At 54.1% G+C, this 27,648-nt stretch overlaps 11 protein-coding genes across 11 annotated transcripts; 5 read left to right on the forward strand and 6 right to left on the reverse strand.

Moving 5' to 3' along the window:
- Positions 1-4,600: 4,600 nt before the first annotated feature.
- Positions 4,601-11,407, forward strand: CABS01_08561 (carbamoyl-phosphate synthase; the record flags this gene model as incomplete). The annotated part of the gene is made up of 3 exons (XM_060541920.1): positions 4,601-5,216; positions 5,271-11,299; positions 11,351-11,407. 3 exons carry the CDS (start codon positions 4,601-4,603, stop codon positions 11,405-11,407), a joined length of 6,702 nt encoding a protein of 2,233 aa, XP_060402077.1.
- A 1,130-nt stretch (positions 11,408-12,537) lies between these two features.
- Positions 12,538-13,552, forward strand: CABS01_08562 (pyridoxamine 5'-phosphate oxidase; the record flags this gene model as incomplete). Its single annotated transcript, XM_060541921.1, has 2 exons — positions 12,538-12,619; positions 12,834-13,552. The coding sequence occupies 2 exons, from the start codon at positions 12,538-12,540 to the stop codon at positions 13,550-13,552; spliced, it is 801 nt and encodes a 266-aa protein (XP_060402078.1).
- A 515-nt stretch (positions 13,553-14,067) lies between these two features.
- On the reverse strand, positions 14,068-15,186 carry CABS01_08563 (uncharacterized protein; the record flags this gene model as incomplete). The annotated part of the gene is made up of 2 exons (XM_060541922.1): positions 14,068-14,834; positions 14,994-15,186. 2 exons carry the CDS (start codon positions 15,184-15,186, stop codon positions 14,068-14,070), a joined length of 960 nt encoding a protein of 319 aa, XP_060402079.1.
- A 908-nt stretch (positions 15,187-16,094) lies between these two features.
- CABS01_08564 (uncharacterized protein) lies at positions 16,095-16,391 on the forward strand (the record flags this gene model as incomplete). The annotated part of the gene is made up of 1 exon (XM_060541923.1): positions 16,095-16,391. One exon carries the CDS (start codon positions 16,095-16,097, stop codon positions 16,389-16,391), a length of 297 nt encoding a protein of 98 aa, XP_060402080.1.
- A 996-nt stretch (positions 16,392-17,387) lies between these two features.
- CABS01_08565 (uncharacterized protein) lies at positions 17,388-17,762 on the forward strand (the record flags this gene model as incomplete). The annotated part of the gene is made up of 1 exon (XM_060541924.1): positions 17,388-17,762. One exon carries the CDS (start codon positions 17,388-17,390, stop codon positions 17,760-17,762), a length of 375 nt encoding a protein of 124 aa, XP_060402081.1.
- Positions 17,763-19,653: 1,891 nt separating this feature from the next.
- CABS01_08566 (uncharacterized protein) lies at positions 19,654-19,842 on the forward strand (the record flags this gene model as incomplete). Its single annotated transcript, XM_060541925.1, has 1 exon — positions 19,654-19,842. The coding sequence occupies one exon, from the start codon at positions 19,654-19,656 to the stop codon at positions 19,840-19,842; it is 189 nt and encodes a 62-aa protein (XP_060402082.1).
- Positions 19,843-20,645: 803 nt separating this feature from the next.
- On the reverse strand, positions 20,646-21,179 carry CABS01_08567 (uncharacterized protein; the record flags this gene model as incomplete). Its single annotated transcript, XM_060541926.1, has 2 exons — positions 20,646-20,831; positions 21,084-21,179. 2 exons carry the CDS (start codon positions 21,177-21,179, stop codon positions 20,646-20,648), a joined length of 282 nt encoding a protein of 93 aa, XP_060402083.1.
- A 916-nt stretch (positions 21,180-22,095) lies between these two features.
- CABS01_08568 (uncharacterized protein) lies at positions 22,096-22,287 on the reverse strand (the record flags this gene model as incomplete). The annotated part of the gene is made up of 1 exon (XM_060541927.1): positions 22,096-22,287. One exon carries the CDS (start codon positions 22,285-22,287, stop codon positions 22,096-22,098), a length of 192 nt encoding a protein of 63 aa, XP_060402084.1.
- A 2,549-nt stretch (positions 22,288-24,836) lies between these two features.
- Positions 24,837-25,411, reverse strand: CABS01_08569 (uncharacterized protein; the record flags this gene model as incomplete). The annotated part of the gene is made up of 2 exons (XM_060541928.1): positions 24,837-24,856; positions 24,925-25,411. 2 exons carry the CDS (start codon positions 25,409-25,411, stop codon positions 24,837-24,839), a joined length of 507 nt encoding a protein of 168 aa, XP_060402085.1.
- An 854-nt stretch (positions 25,412-26,265) lies between these two features.
- On the reverse strand, positions 26,266-26,706 carry CABS01_08570 (uncharacterized protein; the record flags this gene model as incomplete). Its single annotated transcript, XM_060541929.1, has 1 exon — positions 26,266-26,706. One exon carries the CDS (start codon positions 26,704-26,706, stop codon positions 26,266-26,268), a length of 441 nt encoding a protein of 146 aa, XP_060402086.1.
- A 4-nt stretch (positions 26,707-26,710) lies between these two features.
- On the reverse strand, positions 26,711-26,983 carry CABS01_08571 (uncharacterized protein; the record flags this gene model as incomplete). The annotated part of the gene is made up of 1 exon (XM_060541930.1): positions 26,711-26,983. The coding sequence occupies one exon, from the start codon at positions 26,981-26,983 to the stop codon at positions 26,711-26,713; it is 273 nt and encodes a 90-aa protein (XP_060402087.1).
- Positions 26,984-27,648: the final 665 nt, after the last annotated feature.

The following is a 27,648-nucleotide window of genomic DNA, read 5'->3' on the forward strand; positions in this document are numbered from 1 at the left end:
ACAGCCTAACCAACTTTCTTACCAACAACCGAATATGAGCACACACATGGAAGTATTCCGTACGTGTGTAAAGTGCGCAGGTAAGGATCAAGGAAAGGAAACGCGGCGCGCCACTGGGGCGAGTGGAGATGCAGCGTCGCGAAATGTCGTGGTTCTCGCTCGCATCGTGGCAGGCTGGGCTTGCCCTTCCAAGTTCCAAGGATCAAATGGGAGTGAACAAAAGTGGCAGTGATGGAGTGAGTAAACGGGGCATCCAAGATCCAGAGCTTCTCGCCTGGCACGCCTGGGCCGCTCGAGAGTCAGGAATGGGCTAGCGCAAGATCCCTGGGCGTGGGAAGTTGGCCTCTAAAAAGTGGGGGGTTCCAACGCTGCCAATGCGCCACAATGGAAAGTGCGTCAGGCAAGATGCGCCCACCTCTGCCTGCCTCTTTCTGCTGCTTGACTTGCTGCTTCCTGCTTCACCTCAACTTGCAAGAGCGTTCTGGTCAGTGGTCAATTGGAAAGAGCACTGGATACCGGAGTGGGAAAACTGGAGGCAGGACCCAAATCCAATGGAAGCTTCCTGAGCCTGCGGCTGCAAGTGCTCCCTCATCCTAGCACATACACCCCGGAACTTCATGATGCCCACGTCCACATTCACGCATCGCCGCAGCACCGCAACTGGGTACGCACCGGGGCCAGTCCGCTCTGCGAAATGACACAATCAAAAAAAGGCCCGGGGGAGCTCCATGTCTGTGTCGACATTCGTTTGCTACCCTGAAAGCCGATCCATCGTCCAGCCTAGACGTTTTAACGCCAGACTACCTCCCTAGCACGAGTACGTAGACCGCCCGAGTCTTTGCAGGTCTTTTGCAAGACTCCCGTCGCATCAACTTACCAACTACTAATTGCCTTTGGTGCAGCCAGGCGTGTTTTGCTATCAAAACAACAAAGGGCAAGGGGGAAAAAGGGATACATATTGCCGAGTCTCCGAATCAAAAACCCCCAGTATCCGTGTCCATACCATACCGGCATACTCTGTAATACACTGCACATGCATGCTAATAACATGTCAGTTAAGCCACATTTCTGCAAAGGCACGCACATACACGAGAAAAGTAAAGACCGAAGACGACGACGACGACGACGACATCAGATGAAAATCGGGCGAGACATGCAACCGCATGACTTTGTTAGGACGAAAAAGAAGGAGACCCCGACACACAAGCGCCAAACACTCCGAAGACCCGACGCACTCAGACACCCGTCCCCGTCCCGCTCTGTCAGACAAGAGACATTCGACCGCCAGACACACAGGTACAGGTGCCTGCGTCTGCCTCTCGTGCCTCTGCATCCACGACTGTATCTGCGGCTTCCTCCCCGACGTCGTCCGGATCAACATCCGTAGCCTCCTTCTTCTCCCAGTATCCTCTATGGTCATCTCTACAACAACCGGCAGGCTAAGTAATTACACTCGGCAGCCAAAGGGCGAGAATGAGAAGGGGATCGAAGCAAAAGATGTACCAAGCAGACCCAAGAGTTGCCGAAGCTGCCATTCAATGCGAGGACCAATTTCAAAATTTCGACCTGGCAGATAGGCTGCATCCGCGGCCGCGCATCGTCACTTGACATGCGTGACACACGATGCTTGGATACTGACTGGCCTGGGCGGCTGGGCCCTTGTCATGGGTCGATTCGCGGTTCTCCTCCGTTGCTTTCCAAAATTGAATCACAACGCCTCACTCGGCATCCTCAGTTCAAGACAGTCACAAAACCAACGCGACATGTCTCTCCACCGCTAGCCTGAAAACTAGCACAGTTCGCAGGAGAAACAGGGCGAGTCGGTCAGCAACCAGTGAAGCAAACCTCACCTCGAGAGCCCCAGAGTCGCAACAGTGAAGCTTGAGTTGCATCCTCCAGCTCCAAGAATTCAAGCCCCCCACAGGATCAGCAGCACACCTCGAGCCATTCCCTCGCTTGATTGGCCTACGGGGGCCGTCACCGCCATTGGCATCCCACACACACGGATGCACAGATGGCACCTGTTCTGGCCCAGGGTGCGACGCTGCATTTGGGGGACACCGCCGGGATTTTGCTCTCGACGGGCCCCTGCTTCCACACCAATGTCGTTTCTACTCCATGCTACTCCTCCAATCCTTTTTTCTTCTTGTGGTGGCAATCCCGCCTTCAAAGAACGGGAAGGGAGTGCTTCCCGTTTGCGCTGTTTTGGTTCCCGAGAGCGACCAGAGGCACAGCTACTTGAGTTGAAGTTGAGGCAGGCGCACAATCATTTGGCTCAAGAACATAGTACGCGTGACAAGACTCAACGATACCTTCACACAGCTCGCACTTACACAAGGTTGCCGAAATCCTTCTGGAGAGAATGAGATGGTTGGTGTGCTTCTCATCAACTCGTCCAAGCCATGCACGGAATCTCAGCAGACGCCCGTCATGCCAGGTTACATTGAGACCAACACGGCCATCGGCGATTTATGTCGATTCAGATCTCGAATAGATATTGCAGGGTAGAGGCCGCCATACCCAGGCCAGCATCGTGAACTCTATGCGTTCCACCAATTGACCACACCGCAGCGCAAATCTGCAGGCCCGGCAACAGCAAATTTCGCAAATTCCCTCGCATTGTACAAGCCTCACGAGTCAAGCCTCCACCTTGCCGGCCTGTGTTCTTGCTCCCATTTTTTGGCTCCTTTCGACCTCTTAAATCCCAACTGGCTTAGCCAAGCATTCATGCTCCAGGCTCTTCCGAGACTAGTAAGCTGTCCTGCTTACAGCTACTGCGTAGTAAGTTGTCCTGCTTATTCGTACAGCTAGTAAGCTGTCCTGCTTACAGGGGAGCCGCCCTGTCAGAGATGATGGGCTGGGTGAGATCCGTGGGGTCCATTAGAAGCGTCCAATGGAATGTCATCTTCCGTCACTCGACCTGCCTACTCACGCTACAACACTCAGTTGCCGTTTATTTCAACTACTTAGTGAGAATATCACATTCCGATCAACCAGTATAAGACATAAGTATGGCACGTGCAAGTACGTCAAGTCATCCGCATTGTCCGTTCCTTAATCCAAGGTGCCGAGAGTTTCTCCAAAGATGCTCCAAAAATGGTATTTGATGAGGGGCTGGACTCGAATTGGCGCCGTGTAAAACGCAAAGCATGGGTTTAAACCCCACCGTGTTTTTTTTTTTTGTCGCGACGGCTTATTTACTCATCGAGGCGAGATATATATGCGTAATACTCTACCAGTGGCCATTGCCAATCTGGATTTTCTCATGGCCAATTTTCAAGCATAGAACTAAGGTGTGATTACTCAGAGTGAAACTATTTGGTAAGCAAAGTATTTAGACATTGCGAGGTCTCGATGAATCCGAAGCATTTTTCAGTCCGGGGAGTGGGTTGTTGCCCCAGCTGCCCATACCTACCCCAAATCGAGAGGAATGCCCCGCCAAAAACTCAGCACCGGCATCGGCGATGGCCAGGTGAAAACAGGTGAGAGCTGTTCTCACCTTGGCCGGTGTGCGCAGGTCAAAATCGGATTTTCCACTCATATTTAGTACGTAGTAACATGGAAATGATTACGCAATAAGCTTACAAGCCAGCACACACATCAATGCTTCAAAAGAGCCACGGCTACCAAACGCTTGTAAGCCCAAGGCCCTAGGTACGCCCTCGAAATAAATCACCACATCGATCGCAAGGTATCGATTTGCAAGGTTATTTGGGGGACATACTATTGCAAGTAGCCTGGTCCATTCCAATCGTGGACTCGGCCAATTTTGGAAGTGATTCACAAGCGGCCGGTCCACTCGTGGCCAGCCACCGTTTTCTCACAGCTTTAGGTTCTTCACCACTGGCCACTCAAGCTAGGTGAATTTGAGGTGAGGAAAGAAATTTCTGCAGGGACAAGACTGACAAAATTCTGCAACCTCAGCCATCCGGGCGGGCTGTTGGTGGCATTGGTGAATTTTGGTGCTGGTGACGCGGGGCTAATTCCCCCGCCCTATGGCTAGAAGCGGCAATGACCCAAACCTACCGCCATTTTCTGCCACTTTCTGCCCACTTGGTAGATAGCGCTAGACCTTTGATAACTGACCGCCTGCGATTTCGGTGAAGCACAAGCCGTAATTTTTCAGTTGCAGATCTGTGTCAACGTAGCCGGGACTCCACCGTCCAGGGATTTTGCCTGTATCATTGGTCAATCCACTCTTAAATTCCTCCCCCAGCGAGGGAAGGCCCTGAGCTAGAGGAGGGGGGTAACCAGATGAATTTTTTTTTCTCACTGTCAGAGCAAGGTAAAAGTCTTTGGGTCCTGCTGTTTGGCTCTTCTCTTCCTCCTTCTCTCTTTTTCCTTTTTTCTTTCTCCGACAATGGTTGTCTAGAAACTCGCATAACTTCCCGAAGATCTATCGTGGCAGATGATCGCTGGGGAGCTCCAGAACCAACCTACGAGACTCTTTTGACGAGCTCGCTGCTGTCACTTTCTCTAGCACTTCTTTCTTTCACATCGTTGTTGCTTTAGACCCTCTTCCCTCCGAGAGTTTCTTCACCCGTCAATTTTCTCTGTGCCCCGCATCACCCAGAAGAAACTCCTCCTTCCACAACCGAAAATGTCGCCCACCGTCTACCCCCCGGCTGCGGCCCGCATTGTTGGCTCCGATGACGAGGGCCTCATGGCTCTGGAGCTGCCCGATGGCACCGTCTACCAGGGTTACAGCTTCGGTGCCCAGAAGAGCATCGCCGGAGAGCTCGTTTTCCAGACCGGAATGGTGGGGTATCCGGAGTCGGTGACAGACCCCTCGTACCGTGGCCAGATCCTGGTTATCACCTTCCCTCTGGTTGGCAACTATGGTGTTCCTTCGCGGGAGACCATTGACGAGCTCCTGGGCGACCTGCCCGCTCACTTCGAGTCGTCCCAGATTCACATCGCCGGTCTCGTCGCCCACTCCTACTCGGGCGAGGACTATTCCCACTTCTTGGCAGAGTCATCACTTGGCACCTGGCTCAAGGAGCAGGGCGTCCCCGCCATCTACGGCGTTGACACCAGACAACTCACAAAGTACCTGAGGTCACAGGGCAGCACCCTCGGCCGCTTGTTGTTGCAAAAGAAGAACCTGACCAACGGTACCGCCAACGGTCACGTCAATGGTGTCGCGTCCTTCTCCATTGAGGACTTCCAGGCCGTTGACTGGGTAAACCCCAACGAGAAGAACCTCGTAGCTGAGGGTGAGTTCTGCCAACAATTCTCTTGATTCGGCTTTTACTTACTCTGCATTCTAGTATCAATCAAGGCTCCCAAGTTGTACAAGCCTCCTCCGAGCGTTGCCGTAAAGAAGCACCCCTCCGGCCGACCTATCCGCGTCCTGTGCTTGGACGTTGGTATGAAGTACAACCAGCTGAGGTGCTTCCTCAAGCGTGGTGTCGAAGTCCTGGTCTGCCCCTGGGACCACGACCTGGTCAAGCAGGCCGGCGAAGAGTACGATGGTCTCTTCCTCTCCAATGGTCCCGGTGACCCGGCCATGCTGGAAAAGACCGTCAAGAACATCCAGGCTGCCATGGACAAGACCAAGACTCCCGTCTTTGGTATTTGCCTGGGACACCAGCTGCTCGCCCGTGCCTCCGGTGCCAGCACCGAGAAGATGAAGTTCGGCAACAGAGGTCACAACATTCCCTGCACGAGCATGATCTCCGGAAAGTGCCACATCACCTCCCAGAACCACGGTTTCGCTGTCGACTCAAAGTCACTGACGGCCGACTGGAGGGAGCTCTTCGTCAATGCCAACGACGGCAGCAACGAGGGTATTGCCCATCTGTCCAAGCCTTACTTCAGTGTGCAGTTCCACCCCGAGAGCACACCCGGTCCTCGCGACACCGAGTACCTCTTTGATGTCTTCATTAGCACCATTGAGGAGTGCGCCGCCGACCCCAGGGCGCTCAACGCCCCGGTCAAGTTCCCCGGTGGCACCATCGAGGAGAACGAGCGTCTTCACCCCCGCGTCCACCCCCGCAAGGTCCTCATTCTGGGCAGTGGTGGTCTCAGTATTGGACAGGCCGGAGAGTTCGACTACTCTGGCTCCCAGGCCATCAAGGCTCTCAAGGAGGAGGGTATCTACACCGTTCTCATCAACCCCAACATTGCGACGATTCAGACCTCCAAGGGTCTTGCCGATAAGGTGTACTTCCTTCCCGTCAACGCAGAGTTCGTCCGCAAGGTCATCCAGTACGAGAGACCCGATGCCATTTACGTTACCTTTGGTGGACAGACTGCTCTGTCAGTCGGTATCCAGTTGAAGGACGAGTTCGAGGAGCTCGGTGTCCAGGTCCTTGGTACCCCCATTGATACCATCATCACCACCGAGGATCGTGAGCTCTTTGCTCGCAGCATGGACTCCATTGGCGAGAAGTGCGCCAAGTCTGCTTCTGCAAGCAACATTGACGAGGCCATGTCTTGTGTCAAGGACATTGGCTTCCCCGTCATTGTCAGAGCCGCCTACGCTCTTGGAGGTCTCGGCAGTGGTTTCGCCAACAATGAGGCCGAGCTCATGGATCTCTGCAACAAGGCCTTCGCCGCCAGTCCCCAAGTGCTTATCGAGCGCAGTATGAAGGGCTGGAAGGAGATCGAGTACGAGGTCGTTCGTGATGCTCAGGATAACTGTATCACTGTGTGCAACATGGAGAACTTCGATCCCCTTGGTATTCACACCGGTGATTCCATTGTTGTCGCTCCCTCCCAGACCTTGTCTGATGAGGACTACAACATGCTCCGCACTACTGCTGTCAACGTCATTCGCCACTTGGGCGTCGTCGGAGAGTGCAACATTCAGTATGCCCTGAACCCCTTCTCTAGGGAGTACTGCATTATCGAAGTCAACGCCAGATTGTCGAGATCCTCTGCCCTTGCTTCCAAGGCTACCGGATACCCCTTGGCTTTCATCGCTGCCAAGCTTGGTCTTGGTATTCCCCTGAAGGACATTGCCAACAGCGTCACCAAGTCCACCTGCGCCTGCTTCGAGCCTTCCCTGGATTACGTTGTTGTCAAGATGCCTCGCTGGGACTTGAAGAAGTTCACCCGCGTCTCCACTCAGCTTGGTTCCTCCATGAAGAGTGTTGGTGAAGTCATGAGCATCGGCAGGAGCTTTGAGGAAGCTATCCAGAAGGCAATTCGTGCCATTGATTTCCACAACCTGGGCTTTAACGAGACCGAGGCTTTGATGTCTATCGATGACGAGCTACAGACTCCTTCCGACCAGCGTCTGTTCGCCATTGCCAACGCTATGCACTCTGGCTATACCGTCGACAAGATCTGGGAGCTTACCAAGATCGACAAGTGGTTCCTGAACAAGCTCAAGGGCTTGAGCGACTTCGCCAAGAACATGACCAACTACACCACCAGCGACATCTCCAAGTCCCCTGCAATTCTCCTTCAGGCCAAGAGACTCGGTTTCTCTGATCGTCAGCTCGCCAAGTTCTGGAGCTCCAACGAGATCGCCGTGCGGTCTCTGAGACAGGAGGCCAGCATCATGCCGTTTGTCAAGCAAATCGATACCGTTGCTGCTGAGTTCCCTGCTCACACCAACTACCTCTACCTGACCTACAATGCGACCGAGAGTGATGTGTCTTTCGATGACCACGGTATCATGGTCTTGGGATCTGGTGTCTACCGCATTGGTTCTTCCGTTGAGTTCGATTGGTGCTCTGTTCGCGCTATTCGCACCCTGCGCCAGGATGGCTTCAAGACTATTATGGTCAACTACAACCCGGAGACTGTCAGTACCGACTACGACGAGGCCGACAAGCTCTACTTCGAGAACATCAGCTTGGAGTCCATCCTTGATATCTACCAGCTGGAAGGCGCTGGTGGTGTCCTCGGTGCTATGGGTGGACAGACCCCCAACAACATTGCTCTGCCGCTCCACCGCGCTGGCATCAAAATTCTTGGTACCTCTCCTGAGATGATTGATAACGCCGAGAACCGCTACAAGTTCTCTCGTATGTTGGACACCATTGGTGTTGATCAGCCCACCTGGAAGGAGTTGACCAGCTTCGACGAGGCCAAGAAGTTCTGCAACGCCGTCTCCTACCCCGTGTTGGTGCGACCTTCTTACGTCCTCTCGGGTGCTGCGATGAACACTGTCTACTCCGAGCAGGATCTCGAGAACTACTTGGCCCAGGCTGCTGAGGTTTCCCGCGAGCACCCTGTCGTTATTACCAAGTACATTGAGAACGCCAAGGAAATCGAGATGGATGCTGTTGCCAAGGACGGTGTTGTCATTGGCCACTTCATCTCTGAGCACGTCGAGAATGCCGGTGTTCACTCTGGTGACGCCACTCTCATCCTGCCCCCTCAGGACTTGGAGCCCGAGACCATTGCCAGAATCGAGGAGGCAACTCGCAAGATTGGTGCTGCTCTGAACGTCACTGGCCCTTTCAACATTCAGTTCATCGCCAAGGACAACGACATCAAGGTCATCGAGTGCAACGTTCGTGCTTCTCGATCGTTCCCCTTCGTTTCCAAGGTCATGGGTGTCGACATGATTGAGATGGCCACCAAGGCCATCACTGGCAAGCCATTCGAGGCCTACCCTGCTACCGATATCGCCCCCAACTGCGTCGGTGTCAAGGTTCCCCAGTTCAGTTTCTCCCGTCTTTCCGGCGCAGACCCCGTCTTGGGTGTCGAGATGGCTTCCACCGGTGAAGTTGCTTGCTTCGGTGTAGACAAGTACGAAGCCTACCTCAAGGCTTTGATGTCCACCGGATTCAAGATCCCCAAGGCCAACATCCTTCTGTCCATCGGTTCCTACAAGGACAAGAAGGAGATGCTGCCCGCCATCGACAAGCTTGCCCGCCTCGGCTACAAGCTGTTCGCTACCGCCGGTACTGCCGACTTCCTCCAGGAGCACAACATTCCCGTTCAGTACCTGGAAGTCCTTGCCAACGAGCAGGAGGACCAGCGTTCCGAGTTCTCCCTTACGCAGCACTTGGCCAAGAATATGATTGATCTCTACATCAACTTGCCTTCCAACAACAAGTACCGCCGTCCCGCCAACTACATGAGTAAGGGTTACCAGACCAGACGTATGGCCGTCGACTACCAGGTTCCTCTGGTCACCAACGTCAAGAACGCCAAGATTCTCGTTGAGGCCATTGCCCGCCACTTCGGACTCGAGGTCGGCAGCCGCGACTTCCAGACCAGCCACCGCACCATCTCTCTGCCTGGCTTGATCAACGTCGCTGCCTTTGTACCTGGTATTGCTACTGCCGGAAGCAAGGATCTCAAGGCTGTTACCAAGGCCTCGCTCTCCGCCGGTTTCAGCATGGTCCGCATCATGCCTGTCGGCGTCGATGGCTCAATCACGGATGCTGTCAGCCTGAAGGTCGCCCAGCAGAGCAGCAAGCAGGGTGGATTCTGCGACTTCAACTTCTCCGTCACTGCCACCTCTGACAACTCTGACCGTATCAGCCACGTCACCGGTGAGGTCGGATCTCTCTTCATCCCCTTCAACCACCTGTCTGGAAACATCAGCAAGGTCGCTGCCGTGACTGCCCACTTTGACAAGTGGCCTGCGCACAAGCCCATTGTCACTGATGCCAAGCTCACCGACCTGGCTTCCATCCTGCTCCTGGCCAGCCTGCACAACCGGAGAATTCACGTCACCTCGGTCTCCACCAAGGACGATATCAAGCTCATTGCCCTTAGCAAGGCCAAGGGCTTGAAGGTCACCTGCGACGTGTCCATCTTCTCCCTGTACCTCTCGCAGGATGACTTCCCCGACTGTGCTCTGCTCCCCACCAAGGCCGACCAGAACGCTCTCTGGGCTCACCTAAGCACCATCGACGTCTTCTCCATTGGCAGCTTGCCTTACCAGCTTGCTAGCTCTCTGGGCAAGACCGCCGATCCTTCCGTTGGCATCGCCGACGCTCTGCCCCTGCTCCTCACTTCCGTTACTGAGGGCAAGCTGACCGTCGACGACATCAAGGCTCGTCTCTACGACAACCCCAAGGAGATCTTTGAGCTCCATGAACAGGTTGGAACCAGCGTCGAGGTTGAGATTGACCGTCCCTACGCTGTCCACAACACCAACGGCTGGTCTCCCTTCGCTGGCCGCACCATGCGCGGTTCGGTCCAGCGTGTGACCTTCCAGGACCAGACCGTCTGCCTGGATGGCGAGCTGCTGGCTCTGCCTGCTCTTGGCAAGGACATGTCCACTCACGGTGCTCTGCCCATGTCCCCTGCGATCAAGCCTCAGCTGCAGTCTTTGACCAACCCTGACAGCCCTCGTGACCGTCGCCCGTCGCTGTTCAACACCTCCAGGCCCACCAAGCTTCGTCCCACCGACGGCTACCTGCCCAACAAGAGCAACAGCGGCTTCGAGGACCTCGGTCTTCCCGCCCCTCTCCACCCCGCCGTTGGCTCCAAGCTTCAGGACCTCCTGTCGCAGCCCTCGTCGTGGAAGAGCCACAGCTGCCTGTCTGTCAGCCAGTACACCCGTGCTGACCTTCACCACCTCTTCACTGTGGCTCAGCAGATGCGCCTGGGCGTCCAGCGCGAGGGTGTCTTGAACGTTCTGCGGGGCCGGGTCCTGTGCACCTTGTTCTACGAGCCTTCGACCCGCACTTCTGCCTCCTTCGATGCCGCGATGCAGAGACTTGGCGGCCGCACCGTCGCCATTGCCACCTCTCAATCCTCGGTGCAGAAGGGCGAGTCTCTCCAGGACACTCTGCGCACCCTCGGTTGCTACGGTGACGCCGTTGTGCTCCGCCACCCTGACGAGCACAGCGTGGAGATTGCTAAGAGATACTCTCCCGTTCCCGTCATCAACGGAGGCAACGGTAGCAAGGAGCACCCTACTCAGGCCTTCCTTGATCTCTTCACCATTCGTGAGGAGCTCGGTACCGTCCAGGGTCTCACCATCACCTTCGTTGGTGACCTGCTCTACGGTCGCCCTGTCCACTCCCTGATCTACCTTCTCCGCGACTACGGTGTCCAGGTTCAACTTGTCTCTCCCAAGGGACTTGCCTTGCCTACCGATGTGCGCAACTTCTTGGTCGAGTCTGGCCAGCTCCTTTGCGAGTCTGAGGAGCTTACTCCAGAGATCCTGGCCAAGAGCGACGTGCTCTACTGCACTCGCGTCCAGAAGGAGAGATTCCCGACGGTGGAGGACTACGAGAAGGTCAAGAACTCGTACCGCATTGACAACCGCACCCTCAAGTCGGCCAAGAGAGACATGTGCATCCTGCACCCTCTCCCGAGAAACGAGGAGATTGCGCCCGAGGTTGACACTGACCAGCGTGCGGCTTACTTCAGACAGGTAAGTCCCTTGACTCTTGAGGTTTGAACAGAATGCTGACAAGTTGCACAGATGAGATATGGTCTGTACTGCCGCATGGCTTTGCTTGCGTTGGTTATGGCACCATAGAGATGAAGTTTTCTTTTGGCTTTCTTTCCTAATTGTACGGGGAACTTGGACATGAGAACACAAAATGCACACGTGCAGAAAAGTTTTTAGAACAGTTTGGTGTTTTGGGTTTTCGGGCTTTTTTCTTTTTTCATCGGGATTATAGTATAGACACACACACACAAAGTAGGAAGCAACTATTCCTCAAAATTGGCGTATAAGAAAGCGCGCCGTCAAGACGTCCGTTGTTTGGCTCGCGCCATCACGACGTCGTGGTGTAAGAGGGATTACATGTTTTTATTTGGGTTTAGAGGTGTTTTGGGTAGTGCGTATAGTGCGTTGCGTTCGCTACGTTTGTTGCGTACGTTGCGTATCTTGCGTACCTGGATGACGTTTGTTTACGATATGATACCCCCTACCCGTCGTCTGTACGGAATGAAATACGTTTGTTTGGTCTGTTGCGTTATGTGTGTGTCTTGCGTGTACGTGTGTTTTGTGTGTATTCTATTGTTATATGTGACGTCTCTCAATGTGTAGTCATCAAGTGGTCCGATCGGAGGACTGATGTGCTGGGCTGATCCCTGCTCCGCATCTGAGCTCCGCAATGTGGGTGTTCTGCGCGCTGCGCGGCTGCGCCTACCTACATACAATACGATGTCTGGGTGTTTGAGTGTCTACGTAGTACGTTGTAGGTGTGTGGGCAGGGGAGAAGAACGGGTGGAACATTCTGCGGCTGTCCACCCTCAGCAACGTGCTTCGAGAATGTGGGGCGTTTTTTGCAGCTTGCGGTGCCCCTCACTCCAAATGCAAGCATCATGAGAGGGAAAGTTACCAAGTCATGACATGACACTGCAACCGCCTTTTCAGACGCGTAAATCACCTCACCCTTTACACGCCGGTCTACACACATCAAACACACCGCATCAACTTACTCTCGACATTTTACGTACCTAAGCGCGAACTTTCAGGCTGCAATTGATCTGGACGTCGATCCTAGCATTTCCTCGTGAGTCGCTTTTCATTGAGTCACGAAACAATCAACTTTCTTCTGCCCGTCTTCTCCATCAGCTGATGAAAGTTGGGTAATGAGGAAGTTCTGGTAAACAAGACCACTTACTCACCAGCCAAGGTGAACATTCGACCTCTCGCATATGAGGCCCGGCTTCGCTTACAGATTCTCGAGATCGCTCAAGATGGCTCTACACCCGCCTCCCGAGAGCGAGAAGCTCATCTGTAAGTTCTCACCACTGCCCTTTTGATCTGCGTAGCATGACATCCCCGGGTGAAGAGGCACGATGAGAGTGAAAAGGCCGGATCACCGGATCACTGGATGACGAAGACGCCGGGAAAGAACGCCCCTCATCTCACTCTCATGCTCCCCTCCCATCTCACCTCACCAACCCCCTCACCACAAACCCCCAACAGAACACAAAAACTAACATCACAGTCGCACCCGCCGGCTCCTCCCAAAACACCCGCGCAGACCAATTCACCCTCGGCCGCCTCTCCCTCCCCTCCCTGCACCCGACCTCGCCAACCCACCAGTTCAACACCTGGTTCACGGCAGCCCAACAAACCCGCGCCGTCTCCCACCCGGAGACCGCGACCCTCTCCACCGCCTCCCTGCCGTCCGGCCGCGTCTCCGCCCGCATGGTCTACCTCAAAGAACTCGACGCCAAGGGCGGCTTCGTAGTCTACACCAACCTCGGCACCTCCCGCAAGGCAGCCGACCTCGCCTCCAACCCGCACGCGAGCCTGACGTTCTGGTGGGAGGCGCTGCAGAGGCAGGTCAGAGTCGAGGGCAGGGCGGAGAGGTTGACGAGGGAGGAGAGCCAGGTGTACTACGACACGCGCGTGCGCGGGAGCCGGATCGGGGCGTGGGCTTCGCGGCAGAGTCAGGTGCTGGAGCCGCAGGAAGGGGTGAGAGGCGAGGAAGGGGAGAAGGACGATGGGAGGGCGCAGCTGGAGGGGTGGGTGAAGGAGGTGGAGGAGCGGTTCGAGGGCCAGGAGACGATTCCGGTGCCCGAGTTTTGGGGCGGGTTGAGGATCGTACCGGAGAGGGTTGAGTTTTGGCAGGGGAGGGATAGTCGGCTTCATGACCGGTTTGTGTATGACAAGGTGGAGGGCGAGGAGGATAAGTGGACGATCAACAGGTTGAGCCCTTAGGCGGTGATGGTGTAGTTTCTAGGTTAGACATGTGAACTTGGGTTTTTTTTGTCAAGTCAAAATACCATCACTCATCATACACAATCACAGCGAGGGAACAATGTGTAAAAGTGAGAAATTTGTCTTTCCAGGACTACATTACCAAATAGGGTATGATAAAAAGATGAACCATGGTTTCCAGTGTCGCGACCCTGATCCCAAACCCCCCAATCCGATACCGATGACACCCCTTATCCACCATATACGCCAGCCCAGTTTGATCGCTCAAGAAAAATTACAAAATGCGTAACCCGTCAAGCCCTCGTCGAGGCCGAGGTTTTGGTATCCTAAAAACGTTCAAGCTTTGGAAAAAATGATGTCGCCCCCTCAGTATACAATAAGCCAGTGAGACTTATGCAAATGTGCGAAATATCCTCTCGGAATCCCACAGGGCATGCAAATCAACCATCATGACAATCAAACAAAAACGCTCGCTCGCTGATTGTCCCGTCGTCCCTTTTTTCCATCTTCGTTCCTCAAAACTCCTCGCCAACTGGAGACAGACCCATGTCGTTACCGGAAAAGGTCAGGGACATGTAATCCCCGCCAAAGGTCGTCTTCTCAAGAGCCGCACGCACTTCGTCACCAAACGACTCGACCTCAGACTTGGGCGTGTCGACGGGCGTCAGCTGCAGGCCCAAACCAATCACGGCAGTACCGATCGTCATGCTCTTGCTCTTGCTGTGTCCCATCTCGTGGGGTTGGACAGGGCGGGCCGAGTTGTAGTGCCGTGCGGCCAGCTGCATGTCAACCATAGTGTCGGCGAGCAGATCCTCATCGTCGACCAGGGGCTTGATGCGGTAGTTGAGGTTCTCGCAGATGCAGCGTTCCGTTACGTTGATCTGCTCGCACGACCAAGTGTCCTTGCCCCAATTTGACGAGTAGTATGACGTCGAGTCGTGGCAGTCGTCGGTGAATTTGGCGGCGATGATGAGGGCAGACAGGATGATGAGCTCGGGCTGGACCGAGTCGATGTGCAGCTGCTGCTGGCGGCGGCGATCGAGGAGAGGGCTGTGGCCAAGAGTGTGGCGTTTATTGTAGGAAGAACCGTCGACGAGCAGGGGGCACTGCAAGCGCCAGCTCAGGGCGAACTTGGAGTTGAGAGAGTCGAGGATGCAGACGGCCAAGGCGATGGTCTCGAGCGGGAGGCCGGACCGGCTGAGCATGGCCTGGACCAGAGGCACCGACGGGGTCGTGAGGGAAGCTGACGTGGGAACGAGGTTGACGAGGTGGATGGCGGGGCCTGTAAGCGCGCGGAGGTTAGCATTACATTGCATATAATATATTGCATTTGGAGCATGCCCATCGAACGAACGGGCGTTGGAGCAAGACGGGGTAAAGTCTGTAAGGGTTGCCAAAGCTCTTTCCCCATCCGCCATCACGTAATTCGGGCTGCACGTACCAAGGAACTTTTCTTGCAGGATGTCGCCTTCTTCCAAGGCCGTTTTCGGGCTCTGGTGGGCGGAAGAATTCCTGGATGAAGGTGGCGGGGTGGGAAGGTTGGAGAGGGGTCGGTAGGTGAAGTAGGCGTCCTCGGCTCCGTATTCGTCGTCCGAGTAGTCGGTGTTCTGGACCTGTCTCGCCATGTTGCCCATCTTGTCGTTGTGTCTCGTGCCCACGGCTCTGACTGATGGGCCTGGTGGTAGTTGTTGGTTTTGGAATGTGTGTGTATGCGAAGTGATACCTGTTTTACAACAGTAACAATAGCGGAACGGGTAGAAAATTATCTGTTGGTGGATCGTGTCGGTCGTGGGTGGTAAACGTCGTAAAAGCCAACTCTTCCTATCCTCGGTCCTGAGCAGTAGGGGGTGCTGCTCATATTCGTATGCAGCTTGTAATCGGGTGTGTGATTAGGGCAGTAGCTCGTACTCGGTCGTAAGGGGATGATGTGATCACGCAACGTCGGGTTGGAGAGGTGAGTAGGAGAGCACAAGGAGAGAGGCTTGGATGAGGTGGGAGGTCGGGGCGGTATATGTAGTGAGGTAGGTGGATGATGGACGGGCGTGGTGGGATTGGATTTGGGATTGGGATTGGGATTGCCAGGTCCGAGTACATGCTCCGTACCTAGTAGCAATGGGTGTATCCGTACATCAGAAAGGGGCTTCGAACTTGGACACAGACACAGAGAGAAAGGATCCCAGATGCCGTTGCTGGTAAGTTATGCAGGGTTCATAAAGCGAAGTAAGGCTGAGTCGGGTTTGGGAAACGAGTCGCGAGGAGCGGGAAGATGGACGGGCGGGCTGGGCTAGAGCCTGGGATTCTGGGATTCTGGCACTCTGTACGGAGTATGTACTATCTGGTTGAGAGAGAGAGTGTATTTCGGCGGTGGGCGTTGCACCAAGTGGGTTCCGCAACAAGCACAAGTTGGAGACGAAGAAGAGGAAAGACATGGACAGGACAATTGGGAACCTCTCATCGCCCATCGCTCATGCCATTACAGGCAGGTTGGGGTGGAGGCGTAGGTACTCCGTACTGCGCCAGTAGTGCAGAATGGTCCGTGTTGATGCAATGCTGCGCTCTGTGTCCAAAGCCCCCCAGTGCCTCCCCCCCTGTACTCTTCGGACGTACCTCGCATGTACCTTTTCTTTGGCAACTTTGGTTTTCTTTCACTCCTTCACTTTTAGCGCGCTGTCTGAGCGGGATCATCTGGTTTTGGCGTTCTCTCTCTGGTCTATCTTCTCTTGCTGTCCTTTGTTTCTACAGTCTAATCCTCGCACACCCCCTACAAGTCCCGACCCCGGGAGCATTGCTTTCCGTACGATGGCAAGTATTAGCTAGCAAGTGGTGGTGGACGAAATAGGCGGTGCGGAAAACCCGTAGGTGAGAACCGAAGACGACGTGGACGAGGGCCGAGAAGAGGGCACCAAGACAGGGGTGTAACGGCAACTTGGCAAGGGAAAACGAGAAGGAAACCCCGGCAATGGTCCTCTTTTCCCTCTCGGCTCTTTAGCGTATCTGCAAGAACGAGGGCAGGCCCGGCAGGGGGGGGGGGGCAGCAGCAATGTGGGCGAGGATCACTGAATGGAGTCGGGAAAAGAAGAAGAGAAGCGAGAAATTGGGAATGCGGGCACAAAACAAAGTGACAAAATACGGGCAAAAATAGCCACTCATCACCACACGTACGGGTACTCTATACCTGATGGATGGGTCTGAATAGGTGCCCATTCTCTTGCATCAAGTTGCATGGTTTATCGACTACTATCGTCCGGTCATGGCAAACCAAACATGCGAGCCTTGGGCAGAAAGACTTCACATCATGGCTGAAATCCCATTTGGCATGGATTTGTTGTTGATGTTATCCATTAGAATCAGATGAACAGAGCCCAAACAAATCCCACTCTTACACAGGCACAGGTTGCCTTACCCAGCAGCGGTGATACCCAGACATACCTGATCCATACGCAGTATCCGTAGACGCAGAATTAAAATTCAAAAAAAAATAAGAATCGTTTCAGTTACTTGCACTCAAATTACACCCCAACCACTCCGGTCGCCTTGTGTTGCCCATCCCACAAGATAATATGTGACGGTGGCTGATGCAACGAACAAGACAGGCATCCCGGCTTCGGGAATCTTGCGTTGACGGCTGGCAATTTTGTTTCCCTTTTGCCCATTGTAGACGAAACGCTCGCGTCAGTCCTGTGCAGTGAGCACCCTGGGCAGCAAAAAAGGCAGGCCCGCCGCCGCATGCCGCCGCAGTCAGTGGTGTTGGTGATGGTGCTTGCTGGCTTATTCCCTGGCCTCAGATCATAACACGTCCAGCTATCCTTCCTCTCTTTCAGAATGCTAGTACAGGATGACGTTGGATGGGTGGACGGCAGTTGGCATCCCCTCATCAACCCATCCTGATGATGACAGTGCCAATGCTGCCATCCCGTCTCGGGCCTTGTTCATCCTGCCTCCGTCCTCTGAGTCTCAGATCATCCACCGAATCCCTCTCCTGGAGCTTGCAGCTGCCGACATTCAATCAGAAGCCAAAGGAAGCCTCGATGAGTTGGTGTGGCAGCTCTTCAGTTCCCGTGTCTCGCATCCCCTCACAAAAGTACACCCCCGTGCCTCATTGCCTATCCGAAAAAGGGATCGAATCGGGGAAAAGAAAAAGGGCAAGACAGGCAAGACAGGCTTGCTCAAGGGCCTCTGGGGCTCAAACAAGCGGTCCAGTTCTGTTTGACCATCACCGTGGCAGATCCAGGAACGGCGGGCTTTTCGTCACACGGATGGTCGATCAGATGGTGCCATTGTTCATCCATTGCATCCTGACTGGTGGTATTTTCCGATGGACCACATGGATACGAAAAGGCCAAGCAAACCTTGCTGCACTCCTCTACGGAGTTACGGAATACCTACTTCCCAAGGTGATCCCAAGGAGAATCTCTCGCACGAGTTGCCCTTTAGACATTGGTGGTGGTGGTGTCGTGCGTGTTGCGCGTTCATGTTGCGAGTGTGTTGTTTTTCGAGAAGGGGGCAGGTTCCTGGATCTCATGGATGGCAACCAGGGACAGCCTGGCCATGTTGTTCTGGCTTGTCTGGTTCACCGTGACGACAACCCTCAGCGAGTGCTAATTTGGGTGTCAAAGGGTGTTCGTCCAGTGGGTTGTAGTGGGGATTGCAGGCCCGAAGGACCCGCTGGAAGCTGGGCTGAGCTGGTGACGGAGCGAGGCTGGGTACGTACACTACTGCTTGGGTCCCCTCACTGAGGGGCTCACAGTCAGTAGGTATCAGTGTCTCACTGAGTGAGGGCGAGGATCAACCGAAGCTGCCTTAGCTAAGCAACTTGAATGCAATACCTACCTCAGCGTACCTACGCTGCCCATGGTGAGGCAAGGTGAGGTGAGGTGAGGTGGTGAAGGGAGGTACATCCAAAGGTACTTGGAGGTGAGAGGTGAGGTGAGAGGAGCAACGGTGGACTCACCAACCAGGCAAGTACCCGTCTCCGGTACTCCGTGCCTGCCTCGTCGCACTTCGGGGACGCCTTTTGTGACCTGTCACTTTGCCAGATGGATCTCTTCTCCTCAGCTTCTCCATTTTCCAACAAGACAACATCTGATGCAACTAACCGATCGTGTGGGTTCGAAACCTCTGCATGGAAAAGGCGGCAACTCTTCACCGCAGGCGGTCAGTCCCAACTCAACCAGAGTCTCTTCTCGCGACAGTCAAGAGTCAAGGGTAAAGGAGAGGCATCCAAACAACCTATCGACTCGTTCATTTGCTTGTCCGATTCCAAGACTCCTTGCAAAGAAACAGTACGGATACGCTCATCAACAACCACGACCCTTCATATCGTGGTGGAACTCCCGAGGTACCTCCAAAGTACATCTTGTCATCTCCACAAGCCCAAGGTCCAGTCTGACTGATCTCCCGTGGTGGAAGCCACCCGTCTGTCCATTCGCCTAGACTGCTCACGAACTTCTCACGGTCTCACCTCAACCAACTTGCCACGAAGCCGCCAACCTCGATCTTTACGTGGATCATGGCCAACATCACAGCAGTGTCGACGGTCGTGAACCCTTGAAGTCTGCTCCGTGGGTTTGCAGCACGCCGTGTTCGGCACGCTGGGACCCTTGGTCTCAGCGTAGCGTCTACGTATAGTGACGTGCTAATCCAGCCACAGCCACGGCCGCGCCAAATGGCAGATTTTTTCCCTCCTTGAGGAAACATGCTTGGGCCCGATGGAAGACAAGCGACAGTTCAGCATTCCAGTGAGCAACGATTGACAAGGCCGCCTCGCCCGTCTCTTTGTTCTCTTCCAACTCTCCACCCCCACCTGGAGGCCGGCACTCTGGGGTAAAGACTTCGGTCCTTTGGTCCAACGAGGTAGCCGCTACGAAGCGCGGTTGCAACAGTCGTCGGGTCTTGAACCGCATCGCGCTATCAATACTGAACCTCGACTATTCCCGTTGCGGCTTCTTGTTCCTGTCATTCGGTCGATACCGATACTCTATGCCTCTCCCTCTTTGTTCTCTTATTTGACATCAACAGTCGAGACCTGCTTTCACGATCATGGCCAATTCCCACTGCATCGTGGTCTAGGCAAGCCCGACACGAACGAAAGGGATTGGCAAATGGCGAGTGCTCGATTGTTGCAACAGATCAAGCTCGTTCGAGTACGGCCGGTGCTGCAGCTCTGCATCTGCATCTGCATCTGCATCGCATCGTGGTCGACTTTGGCCTCGGGCTGCGGATATCTCGATGATCCTTCCAGCCAACCAAACTTAAAAACCTCATCCCACACCTCATGCATCCGTACCTGACTTGGCTGCAACCGGCTTCGCGAGAATGCAACCACCATGCAGACACAAACCACACCGTCCCATCCATCTCACGCGCGCAACTGATGGGACGATGGATTACCTACACAAGAGCACCTGAACCTGACATGCATGTGCCCCTACAGCACCACTGAGCAACCAAGACTCTAGGAGAACCACTGACATACAGCATATCCCGACCACCATCGTTTGGGACCCCAGCCTTGCCTTGGAAACCTCTGCTAGCGCCAGAGATCAGAGACCAACCGCTGGTAGTTTGCATAACACTCTCCGCGTCACTGCATAAACCCGCTCCCTGTTCGGCCCATCGACAATGCACCATACGTCAGATCATCCCCTATTTCCCACCCCAAGACTCCCAACACCTCGAGCTCGGACGGTCAGACTATGGACGAGCAAACGCACAGCCTTCCTCCAGAGACAGCTTTCCCCACAACATAATTCTGCTGCCTTGCTCCTGCGAGCGCAAGATTTCCTACCGTCAGTGCATTCGTGTCGCCATAGCAGTGGACGTGGCCGTCAGCCACGGCCGTATTGCGGATTGTCGTGTGTCAGAATGGGAAGCTCTGTTCATCCCGAAGCTCCTGCACTGCGAGGCAGTTGATTCCCTGCCTCCCCACGTCACTCAACCATCGCTCAGGGTCCAAAATCGCCCATCTGCTTGCCTATGGCTCGGTTGCGTCTACGAGAGCCAAAGCTTTGCGGTACGGAGTACCTTGGAGCTCCGTTCTCTTTGTTTGAAAATATCCGCCACTATGATGCGAATCGGCACATGGAGCTTGGCATTAAGCGACGTTGGCTGCGAACGCTTCGTAGTTCAGAGTCTCGACCAGACGTCTGCTCGTTTCCGGGTGGGTTATCAAGTATCCAGGGTCCAGATCTTCCAAGGGTCGAAAAAAGGCGATGCCGTAGTCGTGCACTCCCACCTCCCATAACTCCGGGTCGATCTTAATCTCGCCGGCGTATGCCGTCTATGGGGTACTAGCAGAATCAGCGGTTCCTATGAACCTTGCCCCAATTGACCAAGTTTCTCCCATACTTGGCTTTACAACCCACGACTAACATGACGTTTGGATGGGTGGAATTGTAGCGGTTGAGTCTGGATTCGCGGGAGGTGCCCTGAACCGCCGCATATGACCTTAACCCAACCTTCGTGCCTCCATCGCGGCACTCTTACCTGAGCCAGTGGCTTAACACAGGCGTAATGGCTTCGGTCAACAGACGCCCGATAGAAGCTTTGTCGCCGCAAGCGGCGCAAGCGGGATGCCACGCAGCCACGAGGGAGCTCTTAGCGGGTCATTAGGCGCGGCCATATCCATCAGAGCGTCTGACGGACTCGCTGGCAATGCCAAATGGCCTGCCAAACGGCCGTCCCACGAGACGTCGTCCGAGCGCGCAACCAGACCTCAATGAGGTCTGCCCAGTCTTCCTTCGTCCGCTCGTCGTCAAACCCTGGAGCAGCCAGCGAAGAAATCTCTGCCCGTGAGGGACGCAACACTTCCGCGGGCACCGCGATGTACGAGATCAGTTGTCTGCACCTACGAAGCTGATCGGCTCGCCAAAGATCCGCATCTAAAGCCTGTCATGCATGCACCCCGATATTCACCTGCAAGTTATGGTTTCCCTCGGCCCCATGCAACGCGTGCTTGTCCCGAAAATTTAGAGCTTTCCCCCGCCTCTTGCCTGCAGTCCCGTTCGTGCGGGCTGTGACTGTGAGAGGTAGTCCAATCACGTTCGCCTCGGTCCACCCCGACCGGTCGGGCACGAACTGAGGATCCCGGCCCGGGGCCGAGTCACGGGCTCTACGTGTCCCCGCGTGCGTGCGGCAGCATACTTCAGTTGGCTTTATCATAACGCCCAAGCCGAAATTTTGCAGAACAAGTGGGAAAAATTGGAAACAAGGTCCTGCCTGGGAGGTTGGATAACACACGTTTGTCGTGTGAGCTCCCTGGTAGGCTTCGACAAGCTGCACATGTAGCGAGTGCATTTGCTTACTGCAAGTCTGACCTGACGAGGCTTTTTTCTTTTCAGCTCCCAAAGCTGACAGCCTGACCTAACAATTGCAATTCCAGCAAATCTCACTCAGGGGGTCTCAGACCTGCGCTGCGCCATCCCGTTGCAAAGATGTCAGCCTCACAAATGTGCCCACGACATTTCGTTTCTGGCCCAACAGGAATGATTCCTGGTCACCTCTTCCCCTGACTTGGCAGACCTGCCACAAATGGCGACATCGCATCAGCAGTCTCGAGACATCGTCCCCCTCCTGAGCTCTTCTGGGCCAAACTGCTTTCTTTTTCTTCCCTCTCGCTGTCGGATTCCGTATGCTCGTCTCCGCAACAAGGCTTGCCAAGATGCCAATGCATTTCGTATTCCGGCGGGTGGGAGGGGGAGGCAACCGTCTCCAGGAACGCCGGGCATTGGGAACATCCCTACAGAGGATACCCGCCTTGTCTTGCAACACTCCCTTCGGTCCGGTTCTCCTAAGCAGGGCACGCGGGTAACGGGTTTTTTTGGTTGTTTTATTCCCCACGTTCTTCTCCTCTCCCTGAGAAAATTCGTATGTTTCCACAAAAATGTCTTTTTTATACCCGAAAGATCGACAGTCGCAAGGGAATTGTCAATGGAGGGGCGGGCGGGGGATTGATCTTCGGGCTCCCCGCCAAGATTTCCCGTGTTTAGGTGAGGGTTTTTCTTCTTTCCTTTTTTTCTTTGGTTCATGTGTACTCCGGATGGAGTACCTCTCCACATACGCAGGTCGGCCAGTTCCGGGGCGCTGTCTCTACCTGAGTCCCTCGTGCAGGTTGCCCCTTGGGGGAGGGGAGGGGAGGGGAGATGTCAGTGGTCGGAGTTGCGAAATTCTGGGGATGGGGGGCGTGTTTGTATTTCCATTTGTCGGGGATGTGTATGTGCGTGCTTTGTGGGAGTGTGGTACGAAATCAGATCATGTGCAAGGAGATTTAACAATAGGGTATCCGTAAAGGTTTGTGTTTGTATACGTGTACGGAAGTGACCACGTGCTCTTCTGGTGATGAACGTATACGTGAGATATGGCGAAGTAACATAACCACCATCAGGCAGGTTCTTTGCGTGACGGGATATGCTTCTCCTGGAGGGTGGTTCGCTCGTTTTCTGAGTGCATGAATTGCTATCTTGGGCCAACGCGATGGAACTGTGCCCGTGATATGAAGTGGGAAGTGGGGGGCTGATGCTGTGATGGTGTTCACGAGATGTTGACCGCCGCACACGTGCTACGCAAACAGTGAGTGATCTCATAGAGAGGAAATAATACGTCTACCTTTCAATATCGTTCTTTATGACATACGATGTCGTGTACAAGCCGAGCGCTAGGCAATTACGAAGATGAGTTGGATGATACTGTGTCGGCGGCAGAGTATGACTGTCCCAACGAATACTGTCTGTGCTTGCTTGGGTGCTGATATCCACCGGCGATACTGAAAAGAATGAAGTCTCGTAAGCAACAGGTCAGGGTCGATATGAGAAACTTGGACTTTGGCATTGCTGTATGATTTACGTCCTCTCGTGCTTGGAATATGTTCCAACCTGGGACATGGACCTCGTAAGCAGGCTGGATGTTTACGGTGTCCCCATTCTTGTGCGGTATAGGTCAGTGAGCAATCGCTTGTTGTAATGGAGAGTCATCATATACTCTTTGCGTCTGGAATAGCTTATCTATTGTTGACTTGTAGAGCCGGCGTTGACGGAGTGAGCGGGCAGTACCCTTGTTGAGCGTCCGTACAGCGAAGTACAGCGGCTGAGAGATACTTGTCGGCGAGAGAGGGTATTTAGTACTAACAAAACCCCTGTGGTGCAGCTATGGCTGGGCTAAAGAACAATGTCGGCCTGCTTTGAGATAGCCCTGATGGTGTAGTACGAGCAACAGGAGGGGGGGCTGCCAAATTCTATTTCTCGTGGGATTCTGTATCAGGCTTGAGTCAGGAGTATCGGATTCGCTAAACCTCTTGAATGATCTTGACTTGATCTCTTCTTGGGTCCGCGCCATCGAATGCTGTATGCGTTCATTATTGCGACTGAGACGGTCAGACAGAACATTCGATGCTAAATATGAGTGAAGGGACTCATTTCGGGGGGATGGGGGCAGTCAGTCAACGACAAAGGATACCATGAAGGAAGGGAAGCAAGAGGTACTGTTTGGTCCGAGGTTCGGGGCAGATCTGTGCCTGTGATGGGAGAGCTAGTAATGAAGGGTGGGACAGGGGGGGGCATGAAACGCACCGTCTATATGGAATATAAAATGTAGGATTAGGCAGAGGTCCTTCATGGCTTTATTGATCGCCGGTCTCGATGATTGAGAAAACAGATGAGAGACACCAGAGATTCTAGGCTGGAAATGTAAAAGCACGTGCTGGATCTTTGCGAGGATTCTGGTATACCTAGTGTGTATCAGAAGCCCACTCGTGAGCACTCGCGAGCACTCGCGAGCACTCTTGCGCTTGACGCCTGTCAACTTTTCTTGAATATCAAAGTACTGCATGTACTGGCGACTGTGATGAGGCCTGTCAGTAGCTCGAACGCCGAATACAAACCCGAGTCTTACCTGCACCCCGTCTGAGTATCTCTTTCTGGAAATTTTGACTTTAGACTCGAGTCGAGAGGCCTAGAAGGGGGTTGATCAGAGAAGCTTCATCAAACTTTTGTCTGCGTTTGTCACTCGGCCCGTAGCCTCACTTGAGAGTGCTACGCAGAGAAATGTTCTGGATGAAGATTCGTAAATTTGTCACGGTACCTATATCCATACATGCCATCTTGTCATCTTGATTCTAGTACCTGTATCGACCAGTCCCCCTTCAGTTTGTAGAATCAAGGAAAGTTCACGCGCCAGTCATTAAGAGAGAAAAGAAAAGCAGGTTGAAACACCGTGTCCCAAATGTGGCAATCCGTAGCCCAGTTCATAAATGCATCGCATCGCCTATTCCTGGAGGACAGACGCAGAGTGCTTATTTCGCAACGACGACGACTGCGGAAGAAGACCCCCTGGTTAGCACTCAAGATTTCAATAGTCCACATGCGAAGTCAAAAACGTACCGGAAGACTGCTGAACGACCTGGTTAATCTGCCCAACCAACCCTTGGTCAATAAACTGTCCCAAGTTCACCTGCCCGACCCCGCCAATGAGCCCCAAGTTGAGGCCACCCAGATTCAGCTGCGCCAGGTTGACGTTGCCGAACACGCCCTGCTGCTGGATCGCCAGCACGGTGGACAGCTGCTGCAGCTGCAGCAGGGCGTTGAGGTCAAAGTTTTGGGCGGCGAACAGGTTCTGGAAGGCGGCGAGGTTGAGGTCGTTGACCTGGCCCAGCTGGCCGAGCCCCTGGAGGTTGAGGTTGTTGAGGGCGAGGAGGTAGTTTAGGTCGAGGTTGCGGAAGCCTTGGAGGTTGTTGAGGTTTGCGAGGTCGATGTTGTTCTTGTTGTTGTTGTTGTTGCCGTTGCCCTGGCGGGGTTCCAGGGTGTCGGCGACGGGTGCCGCGGCGGCGAAGGCGGTAAGGGTGGAGAGGATGATGGTTGAGAAGCGCATTTTGGCTGATTGGTGGATTGGGGGGGGGGGGGTTTGATTAAAAATGTATTATGTTTGAAGAGAGCACAGCTCTTGATTGTTCCTGTAAAGAGTGGTTTTGGTTTTGTTTGTAAACGACCTGAAAGGAGTGAAGAGAACAAAGAGCACAGCTGGTTGTTGGTTAGTATGGTATTCTGTTCATCTGGTCTTGAGATGAGACCCACCTCTGAAGAGAATGAATGAAGGGAATGAGTGAGATCGGACTGGATGAAGAGACTTGAATGCGTGTGGATGGAGAAGAAGGAAGAATATGTGATGTTCGCGGCGGGACGGGTGGCTTATATGTCGACGAGAGCAGAAGCCAAGATACTCGGAGCCAAGAGTGCTGTACGTCGACGTCTGAACTCTTCAGCAAGGCATGAGGCGGTTGGGCCATTGCCAAGTGCGAATTAAGGTACGATTTGCGCTCGGAAGAGTCGTGAACGAGTGATCCGATGCGTATCAGAGTCTCGATATCGCTGGTACGGAATAATGTTGGATCAAACGGGTTGACAGGGGGGAGGGGGGCCCAACATTGAGACTAGGGGTCGTGAGGGGACGCGTAGAGCATGGAAGAGAGGACGTTTCTTCGGATGACGGAAGCGATGCCACCCTTGGCACGATCTAGCGACTTATGCTAGGATGATTGCGAGCTGAATGAAAGCGGGTTGAAGACTACAGTAGGAAAGTAATATCACTATACACGTACACTTCGGCGTCTCTCGTGAGGCGTTTATCTCCAGATATAATCTTTGGAGATGGAAATTCATTTTTAAGCATAGACAGATTAGAAGAGATTCACTCGCAATCCCTTTGGTTGTGACGAGACTTAGTAATCAAAGTTTATGGTGAGGAAACGAAGCAAGACAAGGCCATTGAGGCTCTCGTGGGCCAAGCAACGTAACGCAATGCCCAAATAACCTTACTTGGCGGGTCCTGCGGCTACTCGGCCGACGGCAAATGGTGACACGGAAATTTTCATCCCAGCCATCGCCAAGCCGGCACATGGCCCTTCCAGCCAGTTTTCTTCCCGCGGACTTTGGGTGAGAGAAGGAAGACAGGGGACGGGGGCCGGAAACTGGGATAGACTCATGAGATCTACACATAGAACCGAGCCAAAAATCTGTTTCGTAGGGTCTGATGATGAGAAGCAGCGGTGGAAAAGGACTTTGTTTGATCACAGGTTTTGTGAGGGTGGTGTTGGGTATATGCGACGACAATGCGGAGGGAAGTTGGAAGAAGAAGTGGAAAAGCAAGGGGCGGCGGTGTGGCGGCATTCTGTCAGACACTTGCGAGCTGGGACGATGCTGCGATGACAGGTGTGTCATCCGAAAAGACCTGCGTACCGAGCTGGAACAACTGGTATGCTCGGCCGGGTGATGAGAAGTCCGATGGGTCGTCCCAAGGCTGGGCCCGCTGGGGTCTCTGACAGCAGTCAAGACGGGATGAATGAAGTTGGTCTCGTTGCACTCGCGTCAGGATTTTCGGCTCTGCCTTGGGAGACTGCCGAGCCGGCTCGCCGGCGATGCGTTGGATCAGGGTGGCATTGATCATCGAATTGGGGTGTGAGGACATCATCCCATTCTCGCTCTTGGTATTGGAATGAGTGGTTGTGATTGGCATGGTCCAAGCAGGGACTCAACGCAGAGAATCGAGAGAGGCGGGAGGAGGAGGACCGTTGACGTCGGAGCGGCTCAACTAAGGTTTAGTGGCTGTTTAAACTCGTGTCAGTGGGGTCCATCAGCATCCCTCGGACCTCTGTACGGCCCCTGCAAGTCTTGACTAGGCGTTAATTGGCTATTACAGACCCCGCAATTCTCCTCTTCCAGCAAGTCAGAACCTCTAGCGTCACTGACAAGCGGTCCGGGCGCAATGTGCAGCACACAGTGACCCTGCCGCCCCTTTCCTGCTGTCGTCGGAACCCCCCTGCTCGGCTCACCAACCCCGAACCCCTCCAAGTGTCTCAGGCTTCTGTCGATGAGGCATCTTCCCTCCATGGCATTGACGACAAGGGAACGCGCGACAGGGCTGCAGATGTCACACCCTGGTTCTTCACCTTCTTTTCTTTTGACGTCTCCTTTCCCCGCAACCCGGGTGTTCTACGCTTCCGGGAAGAGGAGGGTTGGGTTTGCGTTTGACGAGGGCGTCTCGGTACCATACATGACTGTCGACTTTTGATGCTAAAACTGAGTGAGGAGGCGAACGGATTTTATGTGCTC

Source organism: Colletotrichum abscissum (assembly GCF_030869225.1).
Source record: "Colletotrichum abscissum strain IMI 504890 chromosome Unknown Scaffold_19.1, whole genome shotgun sequence".
NCBI lineage: Eukaryota > Fungi > Ascomycota > Sordariomycetes > Glomerellales > Glomerellaceae > Colletotrichum > Colletotrichum abscissum.